The following is a 20,738-nucleotide window of genomic DNA, read 5'->3' on the forward strand; positions in this document are numbered from 1 at the left end:
AAGTAATGGCTTGCCACTCTACAAGATGCTGCGCCAGCCTTCCCCCAACCGGCGAACCATGGGACATGGCCTCACGACTGAGTGGGAGCGGCTGCGGCGTTACCTGAGGGCAAAGAGGCAACTGCCCGAGCGGCCTTGGCACCACGGGTACCCTGTCGTCCACCTCTGGTACCCCTGCGATGGCCTCTTTGACTGCCAGCTCCTCTCGCTTTACTGAAGGATGAGTAATAGCGAAAGGAACCACCCCTCCACTGCTGTCCCCTAGGACGAAAAAGCGGAGGTTGGCGAACTGCAGCGCCCAACGACTTCGCTGCAGCTTTCGAGGTCTGCAACCTCTCAAGGCTCTCGTCAGCCTTGCTGCCAAAAAGGTGTTCACCATCAAAGGGCATGTTGAGGAGCCGGGACTGCACATCAGGAGCAAACCCCGACTTCCGCAACCACGCAAACCTGCGTATCACGGTGCTCGCCGCCATGGACCTACTGACGCATTCAGCCAAGTCCAGACCCGACTGAACGGACTCACACATGGCATCCTTACCATCCTGGACCATAGCAAGGAAACCATCCCGTTCATCCCCTTCGGGAATATGTTCAGCCGCTAACGCAACACAGTTCCACAGAGTGTGCGTGAAACGTGACAAGGCACAAATGGAGTTGGCCGCCTGAAGCGCCATACCACCAGAAGAAAACACTTTCTTCGCCCAGCCATCAAAACGTTTGTCGTCCCTATCAGGAGGGATGGTAGGGTACGACGCCTGCTTTGCCGGGGCCGTGGCCGCCTGCACCACCAAACTTTCCGGAGTGGGGTGCCTGGTCAAGTAGCAGGGGTCGCTACTGGCTGGACGGTATTTACGCGACAAGGATCTGCCCACCGCCGGGAGACTCTCCGGAGCAGTCCAAGCCGCCGCCACCCTTCTCTGTAAAGCCATATGGAACGGCAGTACCGGGTCAGTTGGGGGACCAACATCAAGGATGTCCGTCAGATCATCCTGCACAAACTCCCCTGGGGGAGCAGACCATCCCAGATACTCAGACACCCTAGCCATAAGGCGCCGGTTCGAGGAATCGGCATGGGAGCCAGGCTCAGGCCTACAAAATTCCACCTCCGGAGAGGTGTCCAGTCCACTGGCATCATGCAGTGACTGCCTCAAATCGTCAAACTGACTATGGCCCGAGACAATTTCATCTGGCACCAGACTAGGAACCAGGCCATCAGAATCCTCATCCGCCTCCGAAATATATTCCAGGTGGCGAAAAGGCACCCGAGAGTGCTTGCTCTTAACCAGAGCCTTCCTAGGGGGTACACCCGTGACACGGGGCACCTCCGACACGAAAGGCATCGATGGCGTCGAGCGAATCGGCGCCGACGCCGAGAAAACCGGCAACGGCGCCGAGAGGATCGGCGTCGACGTCGAGGAAATCGGCGTCGACGTCAGATGCAGCGCCTCCAGTATCGGCGGCGTCGACACAGCCCTCGAAGCCGGAGCCCCGAGCGTGTCCCTCGACGACCTGATCGTCGACGGCTTCGACGAGGCCCTCGAAGCCGGAGCCTCGAGAATGCCTGTCGACGCCCTCGACGCCTCAGACGTCGATGTCTTCCTCGAAGACTTCACAGGAGCACACGGTCTCGAACGCGTCGAGGACCGGGACCTGGAACGGGTACGGCGAGAACGAGCCTCCTTGTCTGAACGGGACCGCTCCCGTGACTCGTGCCGACCACTCTTGCGAGCGGCGTCTCTCGACCTCACACGGCCGACCCCACTCGGGGGCGCGGACGGCTGAGTACCCTGCGACTCAAGAATCGCCAACATTTTCTCCCCGAAGGAAGCCCATTCTTCCGGCGTCGCACGGCTGGTGGGGTAACCGACGTGCCGTGCAGAATCCTCGGAAGAGGACCTGGAAGGCGACCGGTGACGGCGCTTCCGAGAATGCCTCGAAGAGGCCGAGGAGTGGCGAGACCCACTCCTAGAAGAAGACCGACGAGACTTCCGACGATGACGCGGAGAGTCACCCCTCAAATCATCCGTCGAAAGCCCCACCGACTTCGACTTCCGGGGCTTGGACACCCGACCTACCGACAACAACTTCTTACGTTCGCGTAAGGCTTTGGACGTGAGCGACTGGCAGTCGACACAGTCATCCGTGTCGTGGGCCTCCCCAGAGGCAGGCGTCGTGCGAGTCAGTCACCGACATCTTGGACCCACACTCCCCGCACTTCTTAAAGCCCGGACGCGGGGTTGAAGACGAAGTGGAAGACATTGCCGAAGGAAATTCACAAACGAACAGGTTCGAAGAACCAGAAAGAACAGAACTCCAAAGAGTCGAGGCTTAGAACCGAGAAACACGAAGCAACACGTTCGCGGAAAAAACGGAACTGAGGCTATGGGCGTCGTGCGTCCTACTTATCACATCGGATGACGTCGGACGGCGGAGGAGGTCCTCGACGACGGCGCATCGACGCAGACGCCGAAAAAGTTTCCGAAGCAGCACAGCTGTGGTGATTACATGTCATAGATATGGAATACGTCGGAGGACCCAATCCCCTCGAAAGCAAAGAGAGATCAGAGGGAGAGCAGTGGGTCAGAGGGGGAAGTGATAGGCAAGATAGCAGAGCGTATGCAGTGGGGCGTTGGGCCAGAAATTAGAGAGAGCGGAGGTACAGAAAGTGGAAGGAACGTGGGCTCAGGGGTAGTAGTGGGCCAAAAGCAGACAGGGGTTGGCTGGAAAGGGGCAGTAAGCTGCAGATTGGGAGACAGGATGAGGGAAGTGTGTGATAGAATGGGAGAAAGGATGAAAGATTCAGAGGTAGCATGCAAGAATGAAGGACTGTATACTGCGGGAGGAATTAGGGAGCGTATGGTGTGAGTTGGGAGTATGATTTGGAGTTTGGCAGGGGCTAGAGAACGCGAATTGTGACTTGGCAGTGTGACAGAGCATGTGAGTATGTGTATGACTGAGCGTGAGGTTCAAAAATACAAGTTGTGATGGGGAATTGGTGAGACGTGTGAGGTGTGTTGGGTGAGAGGTGTGTGGGTGCTTGTGGGATTGGGGAACATAGGGGAATATTTTCAGCATTACCACTGATAATGATTAATAACGTTAATAATATTAAATAGGCATGCACTTTAAGCCAAAAACGTAGCCAAAACAAACACTATTCTGCCAAGCCAGAGACATCTAGGACTCTTTCTATTTGATATAAAAGAAACATATATTGACACCCTGGCTCTCTTATAGTCTTGCACACAGCCTCTTTCTTGCAATGTACCAATCTTGCACCCTCCAGTCAATAATTGTGCTGCAAAAATGCTGCCATAAATAAAGGTTTGTGCCACATAATTTGCCATTTCATGCCACAAAATTTGCCATTTCATGCCGCGAAATCCTGGAGGGTCTGCGTAATACATGAAACCTGAACATCATCATAACTACTGTCCCACCCCATGCTACTCCCACTGAGCCCACCATGACCGGGATCCAATGGGGCCTTACACAACCAGCCACCAAAGCGCTCTACCACCTAACCTGTGAGAACGTATCCTATAGAAATACCCAATAATCGATTAGTGCTCCAGCACTGTGTGCTGCTCCCTGCAGGATCCAGTATCCATTGTGCCTGGAACCCAGTTTCTCACAATGATGACCACCTTGGGAGAATGTAGCCTGCATGTGTTGCTTTAAACAGTCTGAGCATTCCATGTTTGCGACCCCACCCCAGCATGTTTCCAAATGAAGCGTTCACTCTCCTGCCACCACAGTCCCTCCCTCTATCGCAACCACTTTGCAAGTCTCCCCTCTGGGCCCGTGACTGCCTGCCATCTAGGCACTCCCTGTTCTGTTGTGACTATCTGTTACATTCGAGGAACCACCTCGTCATCTGGGCACTCCCCATTCTTTCCTAAATACATCCCACACCTTAAAGCCTTGTCTGACCATCACCTTCCCATCATATACCAATGTCTAACAGGAGACACACCTGTACAACCACCATCAGCTCCTCTGCCACCTTTTACTTTGCGAGCCTTATGCATCACCTGTGGTGCACCCGTGACCAAATCTCATCTGGGTACCCCACCCCACCTATCTGCTAATGTGTGCTATCAGGCAGGCCGCCTCTACACACACACCATGATCGTATTTATGGCACCAGGTGATTCACTCCTCCAATTTCCATCAGCTCTTCCACACATATCCATAAACGTGCATTCCTCATGTGCCTTACCAGTGTTGACCTTACCTGCGACACCAAATGGATCCCTCTTGGTGCTCTCTTCCGTCCACATGTTTAAATCTCTGACCGACAAGACGCTTCTGACCCTCGCATCGTGAACGTGTGCTTTATCAACTGGGAGAATACTCTCTGCGCCCATCAGTCCTTCTGAACGGTCGATGGACAATGCCCACTCCGCAACCCCCTTATGTGGTACCCATGTCGCCCTTTAATAAAATACATCAGCTCCCCTAATTGGCCGTCTCTCGACAGTATGCTAACCATGCATTTAACTAAATTCTCCTTTCCGGCTGGGCAATCGCCTTTGCACACCCCATAGAAATTGTGTAACATTGCTATCCAAGTCCATTACAAGTCTGCCCTTCGTTTGTACCTGCACTCTCTAAAGGCCTATACCCACCTGACAAGTAAACAATGTGGTCGTCCTCTGCGGGCACCGGATACGTTCCATGGACCCAATCCCTGTATGACCACTGGGCATTTCGTTCCACCTCACCATTGGTACATCCCACCCACTTCCGAAGTATACGATTGTCCCCACTAATGGGCACGCCCCGCACTGTTGAGATCACTGCCATATTCCCTATCCCTTATCAAAGTGAGGGCCCCTTTGCCCTCTCAACAAGCCTGCCATGTTCCGCTTGTACCCTTGTTGGCAGACCCTTCCAGCTGCCTGTTGGTGTAACGCAATTAGTTAATTATCTTTTTTTTTAAAATCATTTGTTTTTATTGGCATTTAAACTGACACAGACAACAAAGACTTTTTGAAAACCTCATTACAGGGTGTCAACAATCCCCTGCCCCCTTCCCATTGTCAGCATGTTCGGGCAGCATATCAAAATTGTTCATTACAAAGCCTCAGGGGTGGCAACAGATGAGAAACAAAACAACAATAGTCTGACATTGCATCGATTTGGATTTGGATTTGACTTTGCTCCCTCCTCCGGAGATAGTGCTGCAGTGGACTGTCTCTTCCCCTCTCCAAACACTAGGGTCCATCCCCCTTCATCCTGGCCGTCAGCAGGTTCCATTCCTCCAGGAAGGACCCCAAGTAATCGTAACAATTGCTGTTAACTTCTCCATCATAATGAAATTACAAAGTTTCGGTTCCCAATCAAGTTTCGAGGGGGTCCCTCCTGCCTTCCATTTTTGTGCTATCTCTAGTCTCCGAGCCCTCAGCATGGCCTTGCATACCCTTGGCAACCTGTATTAATTCCGGTCCCTGGCTAGGATCCCCAGCAACATCTGGAGAGGGTCCATGCCCAGCTGGAACTCGGATTATTCCTTAATCCTGCTAAGCCTTTGGACAATAGCACCACATGTGAGAGAGGGACCCCCACCTGGCTGCAGCCCCTGGGACACATGGGAGAGGCCCAGTGAAATCTTCAATGGGTCCCTACGCCACCCTTGTAGCCTCTTGAAACTGTGTTCCATGGTAGAGGTGAAAATGTTGCCATGAAATGTTATCCTAAAAATCTTAGCCCAGACCTCGTCTGTGATTTGATCTCTCCCGCAAGCTCCACCCAAAACCTTTTGAATGTACTTCTATCAACTGCAGTAGAGATCAAGAATGTATATATACCAGAGGGAGCCCCGATAGGCAGCAGCACCATCTAACCATTTCTCAAAGGTGGTAAGATCCCGGGAGACTGAGGCCAGCCACTCTGCTTCCATGAATATCCCCTTCAGACTTAGGTACTTAAAGATCGAGATCCTGTCCCGCCCCACTCCCTCTTGCATCTCTTTGAAGCTCCTAAATCGGCCCTGCTCGAACAATTGTCCCACCCCCTCGAGACCCCCATTCGACCAGTGTTACGCATATTTCATCCCTCGCCAGATTAAATGGGGGGCCCCAGACCCATGCCAAAGGAGAGGGCCAGGACGAGAGTGCTCCATTAGCTTTACAGTCTCTCCAGAGGTTCCACAGAGCTCCCAACGTTGGGTGTTCCCTTGCAATAGCCGGAATGCACCTGTAGGAGCCCAAGTAGTCTCTCACCTTCAGAGGGTGTACTGCCAGGTCTTCCAGGTAGGTCCAATACGTCCGCAGATCCTTCGAGTGCTCAAGCAACATTATTTGGGCAGACTTGTAATATAGGTAGGGGCCTGGGGAGCCAAAATAAACCATGGTTGTGTGTGAGGGTTGCCCACTTCACTCTCAGACGTTTGTTCTGCCGCACAAATTTCAAGAGCTCGCCCGTCAAGTCATTGAAAAATGCAGCTGGAAGCCTCACTGGGAGGGCGTTGAACAGGTAGAGCAAGCAGGGGAGGACATTCATCTTTATGGAGGTCATTCACCTGTACCAGGAGAGAGTTAGGGGGTGCCCACCTTCCAAAGTCCTCGTAGTCAGAATTGGGTCGAAATTGGCCTTAAGTAGCCCTGTGAGATCTCTCGGCAAGATCACTCCCATGTATTTCGTCCTTGATTGTTCGACCCTCATCCCCAGGCAATAAGGGTGAGCGGTCAGGGCAGAGTAGTTTGGGCTCATGGGCATGATGCTAGATTTGACTAAGTTTATTTTTAGGCCTGAAAGTTGGCCATAGCTCTTAATTTTTCTAGGAGTTTAGGGAGATGAGCTCACATCCGTAAGATAGCCCAGAAGGTCATCCGCAAAAAGGGATAATTTAACCTCCACTTCTGCACCCTGTATACCCTTAATCTTCTGGTTCGTCCTGATCGCGATGGCGAGCGGCTCCATTGTGAGGGAATACAAGAGTGGTGACAGCGGGCATCCCTGCCTAGTGCCAGGGGTCAGACGGAAGGAGTTAGACAGGATGTTATTGAACCAAACTCGTGCCATGGGACGTATGTATAGGGCGTCTACCCACTTCAAGAACCCCGGACCCAGACCCATCTTCATAAAAGGTCACTCGACCTTGTCAAATGCCTTTTCAGAGTTGATCGAGACCAGACAGGTATCAGCCCCCTGGGTGTGCAGTTGATGCATAAGGTTAATGGACTTTCGGATATTATCTGAGCCTGGTCTCCCTCGTACAAAGCCCACCTGGTCCCCATGCATCAAGGATGGAAGCAGGGATTCCAGTCTAGAGCCCAAGATTTTGCTCAGGATTTTAACATCGTTATTTAACAGAGATCAGGTGGTAAGAGACACATCTCATTGGGTCTCTGCCCTCCTTGTGTATTGCGACTATCGTAGCCTCTAGCATTGAGCTTGGCAACGGGCCCGACAGAGAACCTTTTGCGGTCCGGTGCGGTCCCGGTCTTCATTCCCTTAATTGTCTGCACAATCACCTCCTCCGCAACGGGAGCCCCCAGGCGTTCGGAGTCCTCTCTCGATATGCCCGGGAGGGCCAGGAGGTGTGGGTGTTCGAGGGATGAGGCTACCTGCGCCTACCTGCCAGTGAATTCTGAAGAGCATAGTTTTCATAGAAGTTGGCAAACTCTGTCCCTATTCCCCCCAGATCATAAACCGTGCTGTCCCGCTCTCCCCTGATTACAGCCATCGCCCTCCTCTTTCTTTCCTTCCTAAGCTTCCAGGCCAGGATTTCCCCCGCTCATGATATTTCTGCTTCCAAAATAGCAGTTGCTTTTCCGTGTCTTGAACTAGAATGGCTTAGAGTTTCGCAGCTATGCATGGTGCGAGGTACTAGGCACCCCTCAGGCCCCCGGCTGCAGTTCCCTGATCTTCCCCCTTAGCTCATAGTCTTGCGCTCTGCGTTCGGTTATTTTTCTGGGCTCCTATCCTGATGAGTACACGCCGGAAATGGCTTTGAAACATTCCCATAGAGACTGAACCCTAACTTACCCATTGTCATTAAAGGCAAAATTTTCCTTAATTTCCGACAACACTGTTTGGGAAAGCTCCTTATCCTTTAGCAAGAAGTCATTACAGCACCACCCTCCCGGTGGCCTCTGACCAAGGGCATTCCCCATCACCACTCTAACCATATCATGGTTCAAGCAAGGGACCGGTACAACACAGGACTCCAACTTGCGCCTTCACCTCCATTTCCACCAGTATCATATCAATCCTGGAAAAGGAGTTGTGGACTGCTGAGAAAAAGGTAAAGGGTCTATCCCCCCACGCCCCCTCCATCCTCTGAAGCATCTAAGACCCAGCTCCGGGTTGATTCTCCTAAACCTCCTGGAGGTTGCTTTGTCCGGGTTATCTCCCCTACCACCACCCATCCTCTTGCAGTCTCTGGTCGGGTCTAAGACCATGTTAAATTCTCCACCCACCACCAGTTGGCCTTCCACAAAAAGACACATATCGTTTTTGACCCCCTCCCAAAATTCCACCTGTCCCACGTTGGGGGCGTAGAGTGAACACAGTAATCCTTTCACCATATCGGGAGCCCTTAATGAACAGGAAACCCCCCCCCCCAACCACTTTACCTTTTGTGTTTGTTTGTGGGTACATTTGTAGCAATGTTACAAAGGGAAAAGACAATGTTAACGCTTTATCGGTTAGTGCTCACTCATGCGATATTCAATGGTTTATACAGTAGTACACTTAACCTGCAAACACATAGTAAAGTCACTTAAAGGGAGGGAAATGGTTAGTTAGTAAAACATTAGCTTAGTTCAAGGTTCTAGAGATGGTTTCTTCGACAGTAAGTCTTAAGTCCCAAAATGCAACCCAAGCTAAAAGGCAGTTCGGAGAAGACTTGGAATCTTGACAAGCAGCGAATTATGAAGAGGTCCTGTGGATTTCTTCCAGTATCTAGAGTTATTGAAGCAGTAAGTTAACAACTAACAAAGGAGACCTTAAATCGGACTTGAGAAGGGGAATCAAGCAGCAGCTTGGGTAAGAGGGAGTCGCCCTGGACACCTCTACATGCACTTCAATGCTCTGGAGCAACTTCTTGGAATCAGGTAAGCAATACCCCCCCTCCCCCACAGTACCTTAGGCTACAAGAAAATGAGGAAATGTTTGTGCTGGATGCTCCACGATGTTGCAGCTCTGGACCCGACCTCCAGATTCCTTGGTCTGGTAACTGAAGGCAGGACAAAGGATTGGATTTTGCAGCAGCAGCAGCCTCGAGGGAGGACCTGGGGCACAACTTTCAGCAATTTATTGGTTCACACCAATAAAGGACACTGATCGCCAGGTCAATCTTCTTCGCTTCCTACAGTACCACACTCTGGTGTGTGGGTCTGGGAGAGTGGGTCTGAGCGAGTTGGATCGGATCTCTGGAATGTCCTTACGGGTTCAGCAAAGATTTGAACAGATTCGGCCTTTCCGCGACAATGCACTCAAAATGGGCAGCAGGACTCCTCGTTTTGGGATTCCGCAGCTCTGGAAGCTCATAGGACCTCAGGAGATGGCTTGTTTCAAAGTTAGTCTTGGAGCTGGTTGTTCCCACCAGCCAAAGCGAAGGAGTCGTCCTCTTCGGAGCTCCTTTGTCGCATAGAAAACAGGGTCAGGACAACAATGGTAGCTTCATGATGTTGCAAAGGGTCTGCAGGCTTCTCTGGTTGTCTTCTTCTTCGGTTACTTCCGTTTCCAGTAGTTGACTTTCTTTTCACTCCAGAAGCCTCACCTTTTGCACAGTTCCAGCACACATGCCTCTGCAATCTCTCTCAGCATTATACAGAAAGGGGCGTTTAGCTGTCCAATCGGGACAGCCAGGCCCCCCCCACCCCCCTTGTGGGAGATGGACCTATTCAGGCACTCTGGCAGACAAATGACAGGGGGTGGAAACTCCTCCCCTACTTCCTGCCTGCCCAGACACTCTGGAGTCTAAGCAGGGATACCTAATGGTTCCAGCCAAAGGCAAAACGCACACACATGCCTCCCCCTCGCAGAATGGTAGAAGGGCTAACAAATAACAACCACGCTAATAATGGCGAAAAAAGAGGGGAGGCCGCAAGTTGGTACTTGGGTGCCTTTATTGTGCACTACCGAGGTTATGGACATAGCCTGCGGTATAAAAAATACACAATAGTTGGTAGAACACATCACTGCCACCAGCCATAACTAGATGAGTGTCTATGTGACTAAAAAGTCACAGGAGCAGAGAGGAGGAGGAGGATACTAGGCATCTCTTTGGCACCCCACTGAAGGTGGTGTGTGTTAGGGAGAATTCTCTGTTAAGGCTAATTTCCCAAACCTAGTGAGAACCCCAGCAGCTTTGCTGGATTTTTGGGGTTTATTTTTTTCTCCTGCTAAGAGTGAGACTCTTTTTCTCCCACTCTTAGACATGATTTGAGATATCCTTTGACTTTGTAATGTGTTTTATGGGCTACGGGGTCTTTTACCCCATATGGTTTCATGTGCAGTAACACAGGGGTGTCATAGTGACACCCACACATAGACTCCATACCCTGGGACTGACTACTGTCTCCCAGGGCATGTAAAGTCACCATTGACTTTACTAGTCTTAAATTGTGAACAGAACCAGTACAAACCATCATATTGTGGAAGTACTGGTAGGGGTAATTAGATTGCCCCTGGGTCTGTTTTTCGAGAGGGCACTGTTCAGTCCCCCCTCATCGAGTTTCTGGCTGGTGGCAGTGGTTACCACGCGAAATATTCCACCGGAATTATTTCCTATGGGATTTTCCCATTCATTTTAAACGCACCACTTTTTTGGTGCAATGTTAAAGATACCGCCGGGTTATTTATTTAATATTTATTCCCCGGTTGGGTCTTTTTGCCAGGACTCGGTTTTAAAATGGCGTTTGTGTTCGCCTCTGTAACTCCAACCCAAGTCGAGCCCTTTGTTCCACTTTTGGCGGGCTTCTGCACAGAAGCTTCCAAAAGTGGTGCCACTCTGTCTGGGTATACAGGATGTGTGGGAGGGGGGTTTAAGCACCCTGGACTGAGTTGCCTCGGCAACTCAAGTCGCACTCTTGTGTGATTGGCCCAGTGGTGAGCCACCCAGCTCACCATTTAGCATGTTTGAGTGACAGCTAGGACTGATGAATGGGGGTTTTCTGCATAAAAGCAGAGCTTTGGGGACTGGAACTTCAGAAGTCGCCACTGGACCAAAGAATCCGAAGCGGGAGAAGCTGAGCCAACCTGCAACGACGACACCACCGGTGGAGCCCTGCTGAACCGCCTCACCACTTCCCGACGATAGAGAAGATCTTCATCCCGGAGAGTCTTCTTCCTTTGAACTGGTGGGGATAACCAGATCGCCCTCTTTTCGCCTTCCTGGACCGTCTCGTGGTCGAATCGCCCGTGCCAAGCACCCCGGCGGCCGGATAGCCACGCTTCACCACTACCGCGAATAAAAGGGTAGTACCTTTTAACCGGGAAACTCTGCGGCTGATTTCTTCCCTGGCAGTGCAACAACCTCAAGCTTTCCTCCACGTCGAGATCCTCTCTTCCCCTGGACGAAGCACCGACTTGCACCCGCTGCCAGGAAGAACTGCCCCCGCTGGAGCTTTCTCACCATTTCAGGTACTGTGTCCTGCCTGGTCTCCCTTGCAACAGACTGTTCAAGGTGTCCCGTAAATCCTTGACTCTCTATCCTGGTGCGACCTGGGACCTGTTAACTAACTTTCTCTGAACTGATCCAACTCTTTTTGAACTATCTGCAAAGACTTTTAAAGTATAATTCAACTGTGTGATCTTGGACACATTCCGCCTTGCTCTCTCCCAGAGTGGGCCTGGCCTATGAACTTTCTTGCTCTACAGTAGACTCTGCCTTTCCTGACTTGCTGTGGTTCTTTTAAAAGTGTTGGTATTGTGTGCTTTCCTAATTCTGCCTTTTCCCTCCCTTTTTAACTAACTTATTGGAGTGCCATCTTAGGTTAAGCGCTCACCGCTGTCTGCAAATAAGTGATGTTTTAACTAAGACTTGTTCAATAAGTAATCAGGGATGTATGTGTATTGATAGTGACTGTGTTGGAACTTGCTTGCCATATTAGTGTTAGTGTATTTTACAAGTGTGTTTTAAATAAATAATTATATACTTTCATACCAAAGCTCTGGTCAGTGTTTGCTTGTGCTACTGTACCTTTGTACCTATTTTGTATACTCTATATACTGTCTAACTCTTCTTGAGAGAAGTCTGACTACTCAGCCACAGCTACCAGGTAAATCTGGGTGGTACAGACTGCTACCAATTGGGTTTACCGCCAACACCTGTAGTCCTAAGCCTTTTGCAGTGGTCCCTAAGGGAACTGCACAGGTTTCTGCCTAACAGTGTGTACCAATCTCTCAGACTATAGAGTTAAGAACTGTAGTTACTTGAGGATATAGTAAAAGAACCTTAAAGGAGGGCCCTAAGGGTCCCCAACAACACTGCCCATAAGGAGCTGTGTGCTGCAGTAGTAAAAACACTGTTGCCTTTAAGAGCTATGGAGCAGACAGACTCCATAGTACAAGTAGAATACAAAGAATAGAGTTCCAAAAGACAGAGCCCACAAGAATGAATGAGAGGAAAAAGGCTCCACTTATTCAGGATTGGATTGAATGAAACAGGTCCAGAAGTCCAGCAGAAAGTGGAGGAGATGAAGCATAACAATGATAAATCTCCATAATACACCTAATTAGCCAAAACCGAAAAGGATGGAGATTTACTCCAGTGAAAAAGCTTTAAATTCAGATGACAAACTATTTAGTAAAAAACAACAGCTGGTGAAGCGATTTCTAAAAATGTCACATCATAAATTAGTGTTTGCATAGTGGGCGCCTAGATGTGGACTGCCGCTTGGTTCCCTCACGGGATTTGCACTATACGAATTCAAAATCAAATCAGTGTCTTTAATAATCATACCGCAACTGTTCCTGAATGCAAGTTAGAATTCTGTTCCTACTGTACACACACACATTTCATTAATTAGAATTCCTGGGATACTGACCTTTTCCGTCTTTTGTCTTCTTTTTGATAGGAATACTTGGTGAGGTGACCGGAGGAGATGATGGTCGGATGAGCTTCATTTTGGGAACTGAAAATCGAAGAGGTAATTTGAAATTGTTTGATTAATATGGACAATTCAGAGAAGATGTGTCAGAACAACTACAATAATAGTGAGGACTCTGGTCATTAATTACATCACACCCTGCATGCCAGAGCCTAACCTCCACCCCAAAGGCGCTCTAAATGCCCACTTGGGGCTGTGGCAAGTTTTGCGGTACGGAATACTGAAAATTCAGACTCTGCACTTTAGTGTAAAAGAAACAATTTCCACTGTACACACCCGACAGGCCTACTTATTAAACAGCAATATTGTCGTGGGTTTACCTCTAGAGTCAGTGTCTATGTAACAATAGTTATCCAAATGTGTGTGATAAACATCAGATGCAATCAATATCTTCCCTACAGTTTTATCACTGAACCAACAAGAGGCTGCACTTGCAATATAGTGTCTTTTATACTCAAATAGATTAAGTATGCTCCCCCTCGTTTAGCATTGTGTATCGTTTCAATTGTAGTGATCATTTATGAACATTAAAAATAGACCAGTCCAACAATGTATAGTTTCTAATATTAGCAATAAAGTGGTTCAGTAGATATCCAACATTCACTGCTAATATGTTAAAACTGCCCATAACTAATCAAAATGTGTGTAGCCATTGTATTCCAATAAAACATAAAATAGTGGTAATGCTGTGGATTGGCAAGCTAGGAGACTGGTTAGGACATACAGATAAACCTCTGAATAACCCACTAGGAGGAAAGGGTTGAAAACTATGTCAAAAAGTCAATGGCTTCTATGGGGAGTTAACTAAAAAATAAGCCAAAAAACCCTCCAGTCATGGATTTAAAAAAAGATTGGCCCAGTGTTGGCAGAGTGCTGGCCTGCCAGGAAACGCTGCGGTTCGTTGTGCGCTACTGTGGCTGCAACTACAGTGTCTACTGAGTCGGGCGACCGCTGTTGCGAAAGAAGGAGGGGCTATTCCTTCAAAACACTCCACTTCCGACGCGGAGCGTCGCAGAGTGTTGGCAGAGTGTTTGCAGAGGACTTGCGGTGGACAGTCAGTGAAGGCCGGAGGAGCTGCACGCCTCACGTCGGATATGGAGCAGTCCACTCTGGACCAGGAAGCCCTCTTGTGGACCTGAAGCCAAGCCAGGCTCCACCTAACAGGAGGTAAAAGGGGGGGGGGGGCACACCTCTGGTGTCAATGGGTCCCTTATCGTCTATCAAAACGCCCTCTATGAACCTAGCGGAGGGTCCCAATATGTTCCCCCCTCCCCCTCAGCTTACTTCCCAGGCATCCGACATCGACACAGGACTCTGGGAACCAGAGAGGAGATTGTTCGCCCACCACAACAGTGCTCTCAGGCTTTAATACAACAGACATTGGGTTGGCCGGAACCAACCCAGCAACAGTTGAGCTTGACACGACTCTGGGAGGACTCCTCTCTAGTACGGCTGCAGCTCTCCTTAGCAGCATGCCTGAGGCTCCGGTTTTGTGTGGGGAGCTCTTGTGGGTCCAGACCGGGGTTGCTGGCAGCAGAGAGAACGCCTGAGATAGGACATTGGCAGTGGGAGACACCCAGGATCGCCGGGTTGCGCCCGCTTACATTGAGCCCTTGCAAATGGATATACTGCAGTGTCTTGACCAAGGTGCCACTTTTAAGCCCTCAATGCCCCAGAACTGAACAAACATCACGCGCCTGGGGTCGCCCATGTAAAAAAATACAGAGGTAATCAACAAAAACCTAGGAGTAAGTCATTACTGAGAGTGGCATTTCAGACCCAGGGCACAGGCCCTGATGCCGAGAAAAAAGTACCTGCCCTTCTAACAGAGGAAGAGTGGGGCAACGCATCAGATGTGGACCTTCTGGTCGGTACGGTCCTGAGTGTCTCCCCGCAGAAGGGGACTCCCCAAAATCTTACCAGAGAAAAGACAAAGAGGGAAGTGGGGGGCTCCAACCGCGCATAGAGAATGAGGTAAGCTGTACTACTACCGAATCCGTGCCGGAGCCAAGGCCTACTGCACGAACGGGGCCCAATGGCGCGTCCAACATGGAGGCTCTGGTTACTGAGGACCTGGAGCCGGGGCAACAGTCCATGTGGAAGCCAGTTGAGACCCCACAGAAGTCAGTTATTGAGTCAGAGTTGACCAGTGGTGAACAAACAGGAAAGGGGAACTCTGCCCTGGCAGCCCATCTAGCAAAAGACATAGCAACGCTTACTCTCCAATTGACCTCGAATAATGCGTCTAGGGTCGAGAAAAGGTGTATTCGAGAAATGGGAGATGACTTGATCCCGGATCCAATAGCTCCTCAAAAAAAATCAGAAACTAGGTTTGGTTTCTAGCCAAGCCGACCAAACAAAGGGTTATTCCTCAAAGCAGCTCGATAGGGTCTCCAGTAAGACCAAGGGTGACCTAATTGCAGGGGGTCCCTAACAAGCAACCCATGTGTACATCAAGCTCCAGTGAGGACTCTGAGGACTCAGATGAATCCTCCACAAAGAGCAATTCATCCAACGTAAAAAGGACCAGTGAGACCCACAGATATGCCAGGAGGGCAGGAGCCACTGGTCATAGAACAAAAAGACGACCACCAAAAATGGGAGGCCCAGTGTGCCCAACTCCAGGCTTCAACTGGCTCAATAGTTTCTATCACCTTGTCTCCCTTTCTAATACCATACGAAAACCTTAATGAGAACTACAAGGATCAGTCGACCCTATTGGCGCTGATGCATTCGAAACGCATCTTTATAGAATCTCATATTGAAGCATCAAGGGGAAAAAAGATCAAAGCAGTAGTCTGAGGGAGTTATTTTTAAAACTCTTCTAGAACTAATTGAGGACGCAAGAGAGGACAAAAAGTATTTTCTGGCATGCTTTAGAGACACCATCAATCTAATGAAGAGCAAAGAGTACTCAGGTCGCAGGAAGGAACCTACCTCAAAAGTAGACGTAGATCTAACATCTAACTCTTCTCAATTATATTTGGACCACTCGGACAGACCCGTGGAGAAGGGTGCAGCTTTTCGGATGTCGACAGTCCAAGAGAAAATGTACAAGTACCATCAGGCTGTGTCCTAGGGCTCCAGCGAGTCTAGGTAACTCCCCAGTCACATGTCGAAGTTTGTATGCCTTCAACTAGTTCCCAGACTACTTGGAATCGAAACACGGAGTCCCAGAACGTGATTGACACCAGCAACCCACAAGTACTACATGCGAATAGGCAACTGAATTCTGATTTTTTTCCCCATCTTTGATAAGGACTCCAGTAAGGATCTGAAGCCTGCACTGAAAGCTAAAGAAAAGAGAGGTGAAGCTCCAATAAAGAAACCAAAATACAATATCAAAAGCGACATGCAGAGGTGGCACCAGATATTTTATTAGAAACATAAGAACGGTTACAGTCACTACACCGAGATTTCCTCTAACATCTGAACAACACACAGAGGATTCCAACAAACTCCGCCCTACAAACGACAGCAGGTGCGAAAACGCAAACACTGATAGGTTGCCAGAGGAGGGACATTTGGACTCTGAAGTTGAGGAAGACCCCCTGCTGCAGTTGTCCACTTACAGGGACTATGAATCAGAAGACCAGGAGGGCACCCTCGGGTCCAACTCTATAAGGAGTGGGGAGACGACTCTAGACAAGCAAGTAGTGGCACCCCCAAAACAAACAAAAAACATATGAAACCTTAGAAGCAAAGAGGGAAACAAATGGCCCGGAAGTGGGCTCAAGCTGAGAGCCAATCTAAGGTGATGGAGAAAATGATTGTGTACTCTAGGAAGGACAGTTCGCCCACCTGCTGGAAAAAGAGAACCCTTCTTAAGAACAGGCAGGAAGAGACTCCCCAACTTCGCTCTGAGTGGAATCATCCACCAACGTTGTAAGAGGGCAAAAAAGCACCTCATAGGGTATTCTTGGAGAGAGTGCTGAAGGCGGATGACAGCCTTATATTGAATTGAGCTAACATCATGCGCCTGCTATATAACGTACCCAAACTAAGGATTAATGAATCAAAAGACATCAAGATAGTGGACTTCCCGAGTGAAAAGGAGAATGACAGGGTACTTTGGCACATGGCCTCCTCTGCCCCGATAGCTCTGATACTGAACGCCAATGACGATCTGAGGGCCTTTGGCTTTGATCTAAAATAGTACGACCATTCACCTAGCCAGTAATCAGATCCTGGCTTGAATGTTGTAAAAGAAAGATACAGCGACCCAAATGGATACCACTCAGTAGAAACTGATGAAACGTCTAAGCCTAAGAGACGTTTCTCCAGTCCTTCATGGCCCAAAGGCCATGAGGATTACTATAAAATGAAAGACGAATGTGAGATCGCAGGAGAACTCCTCAGGGAGAGAGGATGTGATCACAAGTATCTCAAAAGAGCAATCATGGGGCTGGCTATCGAAAGCATTAGCGGCTCCCACCAGTGACTAGAGTGAGAAGAGCCAAGGTCGGGAATCCTTTTAGATCGGATCCTGGAACACCAGGGGTTTTCGCTCATCTGCTTTGATATCTGGACCCTAGATTGAGTAAAGCGAACATTCTGTGTTTACAAGAATCATGGTTAAGAGAAACTCCACTGTTCGATGGATTCACAGGATATTTGAATCAAGCGACTACAGGCCTGAAAGGGAGACCCAGTTCTCGGTTACTAACGTTGGTGAATAATAACTCGATGGGAAAGGTCTTGAGGATCACTCACCCTAACCCGTTGATTCAAATACTAATAATAAAACTAGTGGACATCCCCAACTCTACAGAAGGAACACTGGTCCTTTTTAACTTGTATTGGAATCCTGACGCCAAGGACTTGAACTCCTTTACATCGACTGTAATGAAATGGATCGACGATTTAAGATCTCAACTAACAGATCCCTGGATAGTTCTCTGAGGAGATCTGAACATCGATTGTCTCTCAACGGCCTTGAAAAAAAACATGGGAGAGGGGAAGCCCACACAAAAGAAAAAAGCATCAAGAAGCCAGCAATGGCTAGTGGAATCCCAGATCAGGGACTTGCACATGGTAAATAGCCAAGTAAGGGGAGACATGGAGGGTGCCATAACTCGGCGCTCTGCCGTATCAAGTACGACATTAGATTACTTTTTTGTGAATGGATGTATCTTCCCAAGGGTGATATCCATGAAGGTTATTCAAAGGAATGAAAGTGACCATACTGCTCAAGACCGTGCAGGAGTGAGGAACAAAGGTTTAGTGGGAAAATCTTGAAACAGAGTATTACTGGAGCTTGGTAGAAATAGGCTGCGAATTAACGCAAAGTCAACCCCAGTTCCGACAAAGTCCTTGAGGACGTGGCAAGAGAACTTCAATGAGGGCGTCGAATACGAATCCTCCCTGGCCGTCTTTAGAAAATAACCTAATCAAGGAGGCAAAACAATCTTTAAGAAAAAACACGTCTTTGATGACCTCATTGCAATAAAAAAAACATCAGCTACAGCAAGACCTTAGGACCTGAAAAACCCTTCTTGTACCACTTAGATGTCTGGAAACGAATAATATAAAACAACAATACCGAAATAAGGGTTATTTCTCACAGAGCCATACTTTACCAAAATTACTCAGAACGTATGATTCACGTCTTAACGACCAAGAACTCCAAGAACTTATGGTCATTACTTAATGGTAAAGAAGAAAATAGCGGCTCCTTACAACTAAACCCAATACATGAGTCTAGATGAGTTGATCATTTCAAAAACCTTTTCGGCCAAAAAACGAATCAACTGATCCCTGGACCTTCTGAACAACAAGAGCCTTGGCATCTCAATTTCGATAAAGCTGAAACCAGGAACATCATCTCCAAAGAAAGCACTTCACGAGCCCTGGGCCCGGACGGTATGACGAATGCCATGCTGAAAGAAGCACATGACCTATGGACTGATTTTCTGTTTGATCCTATTTAATAAAATCTCTCAACTTGGCAGAACACCAGTGTCGTGGCAAATAGCAATAGTGGTCCCTATATTTAAGGAAGGGGACAGACTAAACCCCAAAACTACAGCCCGATCGCTCTCCTGGACACACTGAGGTTAGCGGGATACGAGTTTCGGCGCAGCATCCATATATAACCTCTTTTGCCCCTCGTACCTCTTAGACCTGGGTAGTGGAGCCATCAAAGCACAGAGGAAGGGCAAGAGGAATCCTTACAGGAGGATGTAAAATGATTTTCCTGTCATTTATTATTATTTTAGATCTTTTTAAAGGATTCAGTTTTGCAAAAAGATAAAGTCTTTGCAGGAGTATTGTTGAAGCGCCTAAAGGAGTGGATAGCTAGCTCTGAAACGTACGATCTCAGGCAAACTGGTTTTGTTAACAACACAGACTGTGACTTAAATCTGCTACTTATTAGCCTGCTCAAAACAAAGACCCTGAAAGGGAACGAGAGACTATGTAGCTTGCATACACATGGAGGCTGCTTTTGACTTTAGAGATGGAGAGTCCATGGTCGAACACGATTGCAAGAGGATGCCCCAAGGATCTAGTAGCGGCCATTAAAAATCTATACACTGGAACATCTTTACAGATCAGGCTGCATAAGGACGGGAACTTAACAAGGGAGATCCATACAGCTAAGGGACTGAAGCAGGGGTGTACCTTGGCTACAATACTCTACAACCTGTATATAAACTATCTGAAATATGTTCTGGACCCGCCCAGATCATGTCCACCAAAGATCACCTTGATCGGATGGCTTTAATATGCTGATGACCTGGTCCTCCTGGAGAGAACTCACATCGTCCTCCCAAAAAAACAAAAATGACATATTACAGGAGTACGTTGAGCTGACTAACCAAAAAGTCAACGCTGATAAATTCTGTTTATTGAAAATCCAGGGGAAAGAGAGAGAAAATCCCACGCTGGAGGTTGGGAATCAACCAAATCAGTCCCACGGCATCTATCAAATATCTGGCCATCATGATCAGTGCCAGTGGCGGCTAGTCGGCCTGGATTTCAAACTTGATTTTGAAAACAAAGCAGTTAACAGCTCAAGGTTTGGAGATCGGGAGAAAATATGGAAAATGTTCCCTCGTGCCAGATCAACTTCTATAACCAGAAGGTGGTTCCAGCGCTGACTTATGCCGGAGAGGCCGGGCTGGGGTTACCTTGGGAAACCTGGGAGAAATTTGAAAGTACATTTTGGAAGCAAATCTTAAGACTCCCTAATGCGGTCCCAATGGCCATGATAAAGCACAAACTCGGGCTCTCATTTCTATATGTGAGAATTGTCTGGAGAACCTTGACCATTTTTGGCAAGCTCAACTCCTCGCATTGCCCTCCTCAATATATCATAAAAAATGAAGCAAGTGGGCATGAATGATTGGGTTCTGAATCAATGGAGGCATAAAGGTCTTGAAATGTTGGCCTCCTTAGGCCATATTGTAGATACCTTATGCCGGAATCCTCTTCTGGTTAAAAGGGCCCTCTGGGCGGCAGACTGGGCAGCAGACTGGTACAATACAGAAGCCAGGAGATATGATATGATAGTTTATTTATATAGCACCTATACACAATGCGTTTCAAAGCACTTCAAGGCAAGGGAGGGCACAAGGGAAAATACAATGACATTCTTACAGGCCATGAACAGTAAGGATGTGAAATTAACTATCGTACTCGGCCTGACGACATTTCAGATAGTGCAAAAGC

General features: G+C 48.6%; 1 protein-coding gene across 2 annotated transcripts in view; it reads right to left on the reverse strand.

The window, feature by feature from the left end:
* Positions 1-20,738, reverse strand: part of LOC138481152 (ETS-related transcription factor Elf-1-like) — a 621,807-nt gene that overhangs the window by 63,029 nt on the left and 538,040 nt on the right. For both annotated transcript variants that reach the window (XM_069613090.1, XM_069613091.1), the window contains one exon: positions 13,005-13,091. In XM_069613090.1, the coding sequence (XP_069469191.1) occupies positions 13,005-13,091 (87 nt within the window). The remainder of the gene's footprint in view (positions 1-13,004; positions 13,092-20,738) is intronic.

Source organism: Ambystoma mexicanum, chromosome 5p (assembly GCF_040938575.1).
Source record: "Ambystoma mexicanum isolate Mex_15411 chromosome 5p, UKY_AmexF1_1, whole genome shotgun sequence".
Lineage (NCBI taxonomy): Eukaryota > Metazoa > Chordata > Amphibia > Caudata > Ambystomatidae > Ambystoma > Ambystoma mexicanum.